This window comes from Rhagoletis zephyria, unplaced genomic scaffold (genome assembly GCF_001687245.7).
Source record: "Rhagoletis zephyria isolate East Lansing unplaced genomic scaffold, Rhagoletis_zephyria_1.1 Rzeph_scaffold_00024, whole genome shotgun sequence".
Classification (NCBI taxonomy): Eukaryota; Metazoa; Arthropoda; class Insecta; order Diptera; family Tephritidae; genus Rhagoletis; species Rhagoletis zephyria.
In genome coordinates, this window is record NW_016157108.1 from 647396 (window position 1) to 658742 (window position 11347).

The 11347-nt window shown below is 34.2% G+C and overlaps 1 protein-coding gene across 2 annotated transcripts in view; it reads right to left on the reverse strand.

Annotated features, from left to right (window-relative positions):
- Positions 1–11347, reverse strand: part of LOC108362800 (leucine-rich repeats and immunoglobulin-like domains protein sma-10) — a 77805-nt gene that overhangs the window by 17623 nt on the left and 48835 nt on the right. Inside the window, exons 3-7 of one of the 2 annotated variants that reach the window (XM_017615957.1) lie at positions 10846–10971; positions 10620–10761; positions 10403–10543; positions 10118–10337; positions 9361–10015 (exon numbers count right to left, since the gene is read on the reverse strand). In XM_017615957.1, coding sequence (XP_017471446.1) covers positions 9912–10015; positions 10118–10337; positions 10403–10543; positions 10620–10761; positions 10846–10971 — 733 coding nt within the window. In that variant the 3' untranslated portion in view covers positions 9361–9911. Of the gene's footprint in view, positions 1–9360; positions 10016–10117; positions 10338–10402; positions 10544–10619; positions 10762–10845; positions 10972–11347 lie in introns of those variants that run through there. The other variant, XM_017615949.1, reaches the window with a different exon arrangement.

Below are 11347 nucleotides of genomic sequence, written 5' to 3' on the forward strand. Positions count from 1 at the left end.
ATAATACCCTTGTGCACAAGTGCGCTCGGGTATAAAAATAAATTAATAAAATAAAATTAAAGTCTGCGGAAAATTAACAATGAAAACTTTTTCCCCAAAACCTTAAAAGGACCTTTTTATTTAAAAAAAGGGTAACAGTTATTCGTCGCCACCCTGTTCGTTTAATAGTCCAGATTCTTTGTAACTTGCGATTATTCGAAATTCGAATTATCTACCGCGCTCTGTAATTTCGCCAGTAGAAAAATGAAAAATTGTAATAAAAAACTGGTTATTGGTCACAATGAAAATACCATAAAAGTTATTTATATCATGCTAATATCTATAGAAAATTTAAGAGATGCTTGTCGATGCAGAAAAAAACTTTAATTTGCTTTTCGAACACGTAGAAGAAGAAAGAAGGTATCAAAGTATCGTCATACAGCAGTCGCCAAATGAATCGTTTTAATGTAAAAACCGGACACGCCGAGGCATACTATGGCATTGCATTTTACATTCCCCTTCCTTGAGACATACATATATTACTCTTTCGAAAAGCCGGTTCCTAAAACATAAATCAGTTTTAGATAATTTTTGTGTTTTGTTTCCAAAGTACGATTTTAACGAAAAAAAACTGAAGAATTGTATGCGTTCTATGAAAAAGTAATCGACTGTTCGAAACAAAACTTTCTTGTGGAGGTAAAAATGGGGAAACAACGAATTTCAGACGAACATTTTCGAAATGTTCTCGAAGCATTACGTCTTTTGGGAATGTTTTTAGATCTTACGTACATATATTGGCACTTTTGCCCGTTTCAATAGCTACACCTCTACAAAGTTTTTCATGCCTGAAAAGGACTAAAACCTACTTCAGAAATACAACAAGTCAAGAAAGGCTCAACGGTCCAGCAACTATGAATATTCACAAAGATATAAATTTTTCAGTTGACGAAGTGAAGTGAAGTGAAAAATCTTCGTTTCATTGATTTATAAGCAAAAAGAAAATTTGAATGTGCTTAAAATTATCAACATGTTTTATAAATAAAGCGAAAAATTTAACGTGTTTAAAAATTTCGTGTTTTAACACTTTAATGCGCATACTTTTTTCTAAACACCCAAAATGCCACCCGTGGATCCGCCACTGGCGACAGTTATTACTTTACACGCTGTTTATGAAGATGCATATGTTTTGTTTTCATCGGGCAGGAATACATCACAGTGCCCTTGAAAAAGCGGCAGGCGTTATTAAAATGGATGGAAGAAATTTCCATGAGGAATTATCCCATATGATCTCCAGATTCCAAATCTTCAAACCCCGAAATCGTATCTGATTCTAGTTTCAAGATATATATACATATATACCTTAGTTAAAGAATTATATGTGCATCATGTTTTTCTAATATTTCTCTATATTAAATAAGGGTAATGCTTTTTGTGGTATGCAATTATAATAGCCCTCGGTTTATAAGTATTTCCCATACATTAGGTTGGCATTCGTGTATAATTTTATCTACCGTTTCAGAAATCAGTAGTACATTCAATAGAAAATAATTATATGTACATAAGGAGTTATTCGGCTTCCGATTACTGCAGTGTCATAAATTCTCAACAAAAAAGTACACTAACAGCTGGATTTTAAAATCCTAAATATGTAGAAGCTATTTTCGTACTAAAACCCGTTTTATTATTTTTCCATATTTTAGTTATGAAAAAGCATCTGTGAAGTGCAGAACGAAAGCGTATTCAAACGAAACATACTGACTTTGAAGTGGTTTAAGCCAAATTCATTTTAAAGTAGTGGAAAATACATGCAGGAAAAGGCAATTGACTGCTTTCAGGACATCAGCATGTTAAATAAATGAGTTCGTTGCAGGTAAAATAGTGAGAATTTCAATTAGTTGTCATTGAAAATAAAGTAGTTTATAAATTACTTTCAAACTAATTCAATTTCCTGTAGGGAATGGCTGACTGAGCAGAGCAATGGCTGAGTGAGCAGAGCAATGGCGTGCTTTCGAGAGATCCGAGTTCGAGTCCTCGGGCAGGAAAACTTTCTTTTTCCTTTTTTATTTTTTTTTCTGGTTCAAATTTTAGAAACTTGTTGTCATTTAATTTTCTTTTGATTTGTAGACTTTATTGTTTTAAAACGGAAACTAATTTTTTTAACAGGGCAATTCCGGCATCTGTCTTTCAACTCACCACAATCTTTATATTCCGGCAATTATCTTGAAAGCTTTGTTATGTATTTTGAATGACTAATTGAAAGAAAGCTATTTAATTAAAAAAGAAAAAATCCGTTGCCGAGGATTGAACTCGGATCTCTCGAATGACATGTCAGTGCTCTTCTCACTGTGCCATTGCGACTGTTACAGCAACGTTAACGAATTTGAAATTTGAACAAACACAACATTTTATAATCATTCAGTTAGATACCTAGGTGTATATTAGTACTTATGTTTATTGTATCGAGTAACTATTAGTACTTTAAGTATACTGGCAACTCTTTATGTAGAAACCAGTTTGATATTCATATTCATTTTCTCACTTTGTTCACCAACATGCTTTTATCCAGTCAAGCAGCAAACTCTTAACTTAACATTAAATATAAGAAATTCAAGAACGAATAAATAAATTATCATTAACTAAAATACAAAAGGATCTTGCCATCGTCTTTATTATTCAACACATTCGTTAAAAAGTTAAGTAATGGTTTTTCTTTATTTAACGTTAATGTTAATTCAATGCTGTTAATGAATAATTAACTGACTCTGGAGGGAATTTTTTCAAATCGTTACTGAGAAACACCTTAAGTAATCATTAAACGACTCTGGGTGCGGCTGTTAGAGACTTAAAAATGCTTAGTTCGTATGTGTGAGTGTGTTAATAATAATAAGCAGGGAACGGATTTTATGGAAATTCCCTTTTTTTTGCTAAAGAGAATATATTCGATTAAGAATATCTACGATTTAGCTTACCCTCAATCCATATATCGTCGTTTAAAGTACAAAACCGCGTATCGTGGTTCTGCAAAACATCGTAACTGACATTTGTGCCAAAAGAGATTTATCCTCACCGGAAGCTCCTGCCATCAAGCCCTTATCCTTTCATACTAAAATATCGATACTTGGATATAAGAAGAACAGATAATTAGGGATAAAAGAGAGAACCGGTTTGAAATAAGACACGTTTTACTCTCTCCTATAAAATTTTGGCAACCTCACATACGCGGTTTTGCATTTTCTTGATACGCGGTTTTGTACTTTAAACGACGATATACACATTTGATGTCACCCTTTTCTAAGATATTTGCTTTTATTGCCTTTTCTGCCTTATACCATGTTCTGACCGACATCGAAAACATGTTTTCGTTGCTAAAATTGGTTTTCGACTTAAAACTTGTCCATGTAAAATCTGTCAAACGAAAACCAGTTTTCGCTGAAAACTACTTGAAAACTCACGTTCCAATCATTCCAATCGGTGTCTTTACTAGTTTTTTTCGATTTTTTATCGAAGTGGAAGTCATATTTTATCATCTTTAATACACCATTTCGGATTTATTGTTAATTGGCTGGCAAAAGTAAAATAAGAATGAAAGGGTCCTAATGAAAAGAAAATGAGGGAAAGGCATTTTAGTTTTGTTTTTGTGTAGCAAAACTGTAATCAGAGGATTTAAGAAATGTCAACGGAAACACTAACAGCCGGTGTGAACAGCCTTCAGCCCACAATCCCAAAACTCGTTTTCAAAGTGTTTTCGTTGTTGGTCAAAACATGGTATTAAAGGCCAGTATGTAGCTCTCAAGAAAAGCAAAAACTCCATATAAAATGACGTACAAGAAATGGCTAAGAAATTCGTCTTCTTTCGTCGAATTTCCTTAAGGCAGTACGCACAGTGGTTCGGATCGCAAATCTAGCTGGACGAAACTATTTAAACAAATACTCGTTGATGGATCTTTACACCACTTCTTACCTAGGGGATTTTTGGGTCGCTGATTACGAATCTGAAGTCACTTATCAAAAATTCAAAATGGCGGATCCAATATGGTGGACGAAATTTAAAAAAATCGGTAGATTTCTATTAAACTGGGTATCTGGGGGTTTTCTGGGTCGCTGATTACATATCTAAAGTCATTTACCGAAAATTCAAAATGGCGGATCCAATATGGCGGACGAAAATTAAAAAAAATAGGTAGATTTCTATGTAACTGGGTATCTGGGGGTTTTCTGGGTTGCTGATTACGAATCTAAAGTAATTTACTTTATTTACTTCGGAACGAGCATTTTCATCAGATATTTCTTTCAATTTACTAATCACATAATCACGGACACCTTGTTGTGTTTTAGTTAGAAGTTTCAGCAACACTTCTCCAAATGTCAAACAACTCACTTCTTAAGATTTTATTTACCATGACCAAAATTTATCATCACAGCAAGAAACACAAATAAATTTCAGAAAAACCTTTATAGCAGCGCTTAAAGATTTGCATGCCTGTTGTATAATTTTGTAATTTCAGAAAGCAGAAAATTCGCGAGTTACTATTTTTTGTTAACTCTTACATAACCAAAGTTTTTATAACTCTAAGTATTTTTCTGTTTTAACACACAACCCCTAACCCCCCCTCTCCCCCGTGGATCCGCCACTGATCTTATATTTATATTCAGATACATTCCTGTTAATAATTACTTTTGAGTTTTGAGATTTGACATACCGTCACTAAAATGTAAATATCTAAGCCAATTGGTTAGACTTGGTTATCGAACTTACACTCTGCATTTGCGAAGGTGTAAAGAATAATATGCAAGTGGTTTTATAACGGCCTTCGGCGGNCAAATAATAATATGAAAGTGGTTTTATAACGGCTTTCAGCGGCCTTTCCTTTCCCTACTCTTTACTTTATTTTTCAACCAATCAAAACGATGAATTTTCAGTATAAATTTGCTTATGCCAATGCGGACATAAAATGCGTTATGACCTCTGAATCTATAGCGAAATAAGTGTAATTTTTTGTTTATAAAGTCAATTTGCAATTGTGCAAATATTTGTGAGTGCAATTAGCAATCTTTTAAGTTAAATTTCAGCTTTTGAAATTGAGTTCTCAAATAGGCGGCGTTGACTTACTTTTTTTTGTTCGTTGTCATATGTTAATGCTTTAATAAATGCAATTTATATTTAAATGTATTGTCAGGAATGTATTCCAAGTACCATTAAGTATTTTAAAAACAAATAAAAAAAATTGACTTTCGTCCAGCTAGATCTGCTATTCGCGTACTGTGCGTACGCAGTTCTTAAGATATTTGCTACGCTTTCTAGTACGACTTTCTAAAGTTTTTTTGTGAAAAAAGAGCACAAGGCAACCCATATCTGCAATAGAAATATATGCCCGTTCCATTATTTCTTAAGGAAAGAGTGAGGCAACAGGAAGTGAAGTAGCAGATGTCAAAATTCCTTGGACACACACACGAAATAATGGCAATTTTTTTTTTCGTCCGTTTTCTTGAGAGCTGCATACCGGCCTTTAGTTGTAAAGGGCAAGTAGAAATCCCTTATTCCTGATAATATGAAGGTTTTAAACGTTCCATATTTAAATGATAGAATCGTCAACTCATGTTTAGTATATTCACGACTTCTTCGCGAAAATCGTATGAAAATGGTGCCAGAAAACTTCAAAATGCATCTTGTGGTTCACTGTTACTAGCCCAGTATAATTAGATAAATTTGGTAGGAAAATTAAAAAAAAAAATTGTAACAGCGATTTTTTTATGCAGTTTACTTCTATTTCACACGTAAATCATGGATCCATGGATTTCATTTGGCAACATTCCGCTATCTTGGATTTCAGTTTTTTTGGGTTTTTTGCGATTTGCAAGCTTATTTTGCATTTTAATGGTTTAATACAAATATGTAGAGAATTTAGTTTCCCACATTTGGGTTATAGAAGGTTTTTTAAAATCGCATTTTTTATTGTAAAAAATTTGCAATTGCATTTAACATTGTTTTTTGACAATTTCTGTTTAAAATACTTAGCATATTAAAATTCCAAAGTTGTAGAGAATTTCATTCTTCACAACTTTTACACCCAATTTTTTTTTGTACGACGCTTAGATCACGGCCGGGATCGTGCCAAATATAGCGATTCTCCTTCTTCTTTTTTGGCGCTGTAACCGCCTAAGCGATTTTGGCCGAGTTCAGCAAAGCACGCCAGTCGTTTCTCTTCTGTGCCAACTAACGCCAAGTGAAGCCAAGTCCTTCTCCACCTGATCTTTCCATCGCAGTGGGGCCTCCAAGTAGAAATCTCTTATTCCTGATAATATGAAGGTTTTAAACGTTCCATATTTAAATGATAGAATCATCAACTCATGTTTAGTACATTCACGACTTCTTCGCGAAAATCGTATGAAAATGGTGCCAGAAAACTTCAAAATGCATCTTGTGGTTCACTGTTTCTAGGCCAGTGAAATTAGATAAATTTGGTAGGAAAATTGAAAAAAAAAATTGTAACAGCGATTTTTTTATGCAGTTTATTTCGATTTCACACGTAGATCATGGACCCACAGTCTCGCACCTAAATTTCATTTGGCAACATTCCCGCCATCTTGGATTTTATTTTATTTTTTTTTGGTTTTTCGCGATTTGCAAGCTTATTTTGCATTTTTCATAAAAAAATAGGTAAATACAAATATGCAGAGAATTAAATTTCCCACATGTGTTATATAGAAGTTGAAAAAAAAATAAAAATTTATTGTAAAAAATTAGCAGACTGCGAAAAAATTTTACATTGTCACACTTTTCGCAATTTTTTGACAATTTCTGTTGAAAATACATAGCATATTGAAGTTCCAAAGTTGCAGGGAATTCCATTCTCCACAACTTTTGTGCCTACATTTTTTTTGTACGACGCTTATATCACGGCCGAAAACGCGATAAACACAGTGATGTACGAGATGCGTCGTAAAACTAATTGGTTACGGAATCTCCCCTCTGATTATATATTTTCTATCAGTTTAAAATAATTTCGGTGTAGTTGAAAATCTTCTAAAACCATTTTAACCGTTATGTTACGTTGAAAAAATTTAAGACTTTAAAACATTACGATGATGGCTCTTCGATGGGAATGGTCGTGTAGACCGGTCGTGTTCGATTAGATACTTACCAGTACATTCAAAGCATGATTCAATAATAAAAGGTTTGCTCAGAAAAGAGTTTTCTCGTTCCTTCTTGACAAAATCGGCTCTCTTAGCAAGGCCCTGTGTGTGCGTGCATGTGTGCGTGCAACCATGGTTGCCACTCCCCAATATTTTTTTCTACCAAAATCTCTTAAGAAAAGTTACCAGAAGTTACCAAATCTTAACTACCAAAGTCTTCACTTCTTCAGTGAGAAAAAAATATACTGAATAACACTGCTATATTTCATAACAAAAATGTATATACTTACAGCCCGGTTATGTGCACTTAATAAATTCAATATTTTTATAATTTGTCAATTTTTGATTATTTATCAAGAGCTTCCAGTTCTAGCACAGAAGTTTAAATCTATTTTCTTGATAAATTATCAAGATTAAAAATGCTATTGACAATTATATATTTTTTATTAGAAAATATATTTCTATCAATTAATTACTGCATGTGCCGTTATTCTCATTTTCGTTGTTTCCGACAGGGTAGGAGTATTATGTAATGTGGAACGATTTTCCATCATCCCTTGTCAAATTTGGTTTGGAGACAAACCGGTTTCGGCGTTGTGCCATTTTCAGTGTAATTTTTCGTTCAGAATGTGCCGATACTTGGACCTGCGACTCACGGAATAATAGCACCGGCACACAAAAAAAGTGGCGGGTGCTTTTAACCGTTCGTTTGACTCGTACAAAATTTCGAGTAAATTGCGAAAATTGCTAATTTTTTTTTGCTATTTTTTCGGTTTTTCATAATCTACTGTACGTCGAAATATATGTCGGTAGGTGTCGAAATACATGTCGGTATATGGGTCTGGTAAAAAACACGCGACATTTTTTCTACCGGAATAATCAAAACGATTTATGGACCTTACCAAAAATTGCCAGATGGCCAGTATTAATATGTAAGAGGGTAGAATTCAAAATTTGTCGCAAATATTCGAAAGTTGTTTTAAAAGTGCAGGCCTTGGTGCTGCCACTGTAATTTAAATATTTCCAGTATTCGAATATGAGATGACTCTAATTTAATCGAAGTAATTTTGTAAAAGTGTCAGTAGTGCTGCCACTGAAACTCGAAGGGTTGTTATAATTACGCACATTCAAAACATAATTCATTTCTTTCTAGTAATGCAAATAGATGTTTAGTTGCAAAAGTTACCAAAATGAAATAAAAGTTACCAAGTTACCAAACCGTTTAAAAGTTACCAATTTTGGTAGAAAGTTACCAATTGTGGCGTGCATCCTTTTGTTAAGCTGGACATTTGCCGACGAACATGTGTGCGCACATGCTGACGAGTTGGCGTGAGTTTACCGTCTGTGGGATTTTTAGAGATTGTTCGCCAACATGTTAGTCGTTTGTGGCGATATTCTCGCGCACTTTATCATTTCGGTCGTAGCTTTGAAAGAGTGGGTATTAAAATGACGACGGCAAATTAGAGGTGTATGGAAGAATTTTTTGACGCCATAAAAAACGAGGTAGCCGCATGGCAAATTAAAAGCGATTCATATAAAAATAAAATAAAAAAGGCTAAAGCTTGGGAAAATATATTAGAAAAATATAAAGAATTTAACCCCAATGCAGCTATTGAAATTGTGAAAAAAAAAATTAATTAATGCACTGCGTACATGCAACCGACGGCAGTTACAAAAAACGCGTAATATTTAAAAATCAGGAGCCGGCGCCGATGAATTGCACACGCCAGCAGCCAATCGTCTACCCACTCTTTGTTTTTTTTTTTTTTTGATCTTATAGCCGTATAAATGACTAATAGGGCGATGGCGTCATCCGCAGAATTATTAGTTGTCAGTCTACTCTAGATTTGTTCGTCGTCTGTGGACACCGAGTGCGTAAGCATGTGCGTAAGCATGTGCGCACATATGTTCGTCATCTATGTCCAGCTTAAGGGAGTGTCAAAACTCGAATGTCACTAGTGAGCAAACCTTTAAAGCTCAGTTATGCAAGACACTTGACTTGAAAATTGTATATCTGGCGAATGAGCAGCGCGTGTATGTAGTTACGCAAACAAATAACTTCACGTAAAAGCTTGGAGATCTATAGATTTTTGATTTCTAAGTGCAAATAATCATGCTGCAATATCATTTTTCACATATTTTTAATAAACTTCCTCCAAATATGCCACACAAATGTGATTTTTTGTATAAATACAACTCATCTCGAAAAATAATTTCTCAAATAAAGAGAAAACAAAATAAAAGCGATCACAATTTGATACGCTTCAATACATTTATTTCAATTGTAATTTTTATTCAATTTTACCCTAAACATATTAAACGTTTAAGATTTTGCGCGTACAAATACAAATGCTGAGGATAAAAAAAGGAAAAATGGAATAGATGACACGGAGAGTAATTGTTTCTAAATTTCTAGGTCAGTCAAGGCAAGTCTTAGTCTTGCATAGCCGGGCTTTTAATTATTGAGTCATGCATTCAAAGTAGATTCCCCAACATCAGTGTCGAAATATTGAAAAAAGAAAGAGAGATCCAATATGAGAATATACTCAAAATGTCAGCTTTACTTTTCAAAATTCAGAAGCGATTTATTATTATTGAAATGTTAATAAAAAATACATTTGTAAATCTATTAGAAACGTTGTTCCCGCTGCTGGAGGCAAGAGATAAAAATACCAGTTCGATAAGGCCTTGACATCAGCTGGCATTTCCAATTGGCCCCAATAAGCACACAAGAGAAACAAATAGCTTGCTTTATTGGATTCGGCCAACATATAAAATACCGCAAAGCTTCAAGTCTTTTACTCGATTGATCTTGTGACCGTATCATTGGGAAGCCGCTTCGCGACTGACTCCGAATCAATAGTGTCACTTTTTCGCATATACACCATAATATAAAAGGACGCTAAATACATATATTTAAAAATAAAATTGTTTGTTTTATTTTACTGAAATAACTGCTTACTTTAAGGTACCCTCGTACGTAGAAACAAACATTTAAACTCACCTTCCGCTATATCCTCTTCGCAGCGGCCCCGACAGTTTTCAAAATAGAAGCTCGGAAGATTCTCCAAGACTTTATTTAGTGTCTGTTGTTGATATTTGTATCCCTCACGCAAGCGCAAAACCTGATGCGCACTGAATTTACGAATTTTGTTACGTTGGAAGACGTAATTCTCGCGCACCCAACTCAATTGTCCCGTAGAATAATCACGAACCTTTTTCACCTGCGAACAAAACCAAATTACAAGAATAACATCTTAAATTCTAAAACACCCAATGCTCAACTAACTTGATCGTAGTATTGATCTTTTAGTGATGTTAAATGAGTGGAGCCCATGTCTCTAAATTCTTTCAAATATTTGGCTTGAGAGGTATAACTGCTTTGTATCCATTCAACTTGTTGTACGCAATTCTCCCGAATACGATGCACCTACGAAGCGATACAAGGAATAATCGAAGAAATTCATTACACTTTGTTTAATTAAAAATTCTTCATTTAGATTTACTTGTTGTGCATAGTTCTCGCGTAGTCGTTCTAATTGCTGGCTTTTATAACTTTCAATGCTGTCGAGCATAGCATAAATTTGTCGTGCCCTGGGTGATTGCTTGTTGCGTACGCAGCAGTAAAATTTATCGAAAATACCACATCTACAGTGAGTGTTAATGGAAAAGGAAGCGCCAAATTTAAAATTCCAGTGATAGAAAATATATGTAATTATATGAAGAACTTACTTGGCGCAAAGCGAGCGAAGCCCTTGCACTATCAGTGTCAGCAGAAGAAATGTGGTGGCAGCGGCGATGCCCGAGAGCAGGCTCTCAATTTTAACACGATAGAAGACGATTGGGTCTATATAAATTCTGTAAGATGTATATAAATGTAAATAAGAAATCAATGAAATGTTTTTAAAAATGCTATGTATACAATTCTACTCATTCACTATTATAATATGTAACAAGTAATTTTTAGCAAAAAAAAACCCGACTTCAACTCTCATATAAAAAAAAATATATATATATATCTCATGATCCACTGATCGGATCTTAACCAGATTAGTATGGGACCACCTCTGAGACACTACCTTTCCGATGAAATTATCGAAATCGGTTGACGTGGTCCAAAGTTACGTGTGTCAAGTTAGCACTACACTTTTCGAAATTGGAAAAGTTAACTACGGCATTAATTGTAGTGTTTTTGTTGTAAATTTGTTGTGGAAAGAAAAAATTTGTAGCTCTC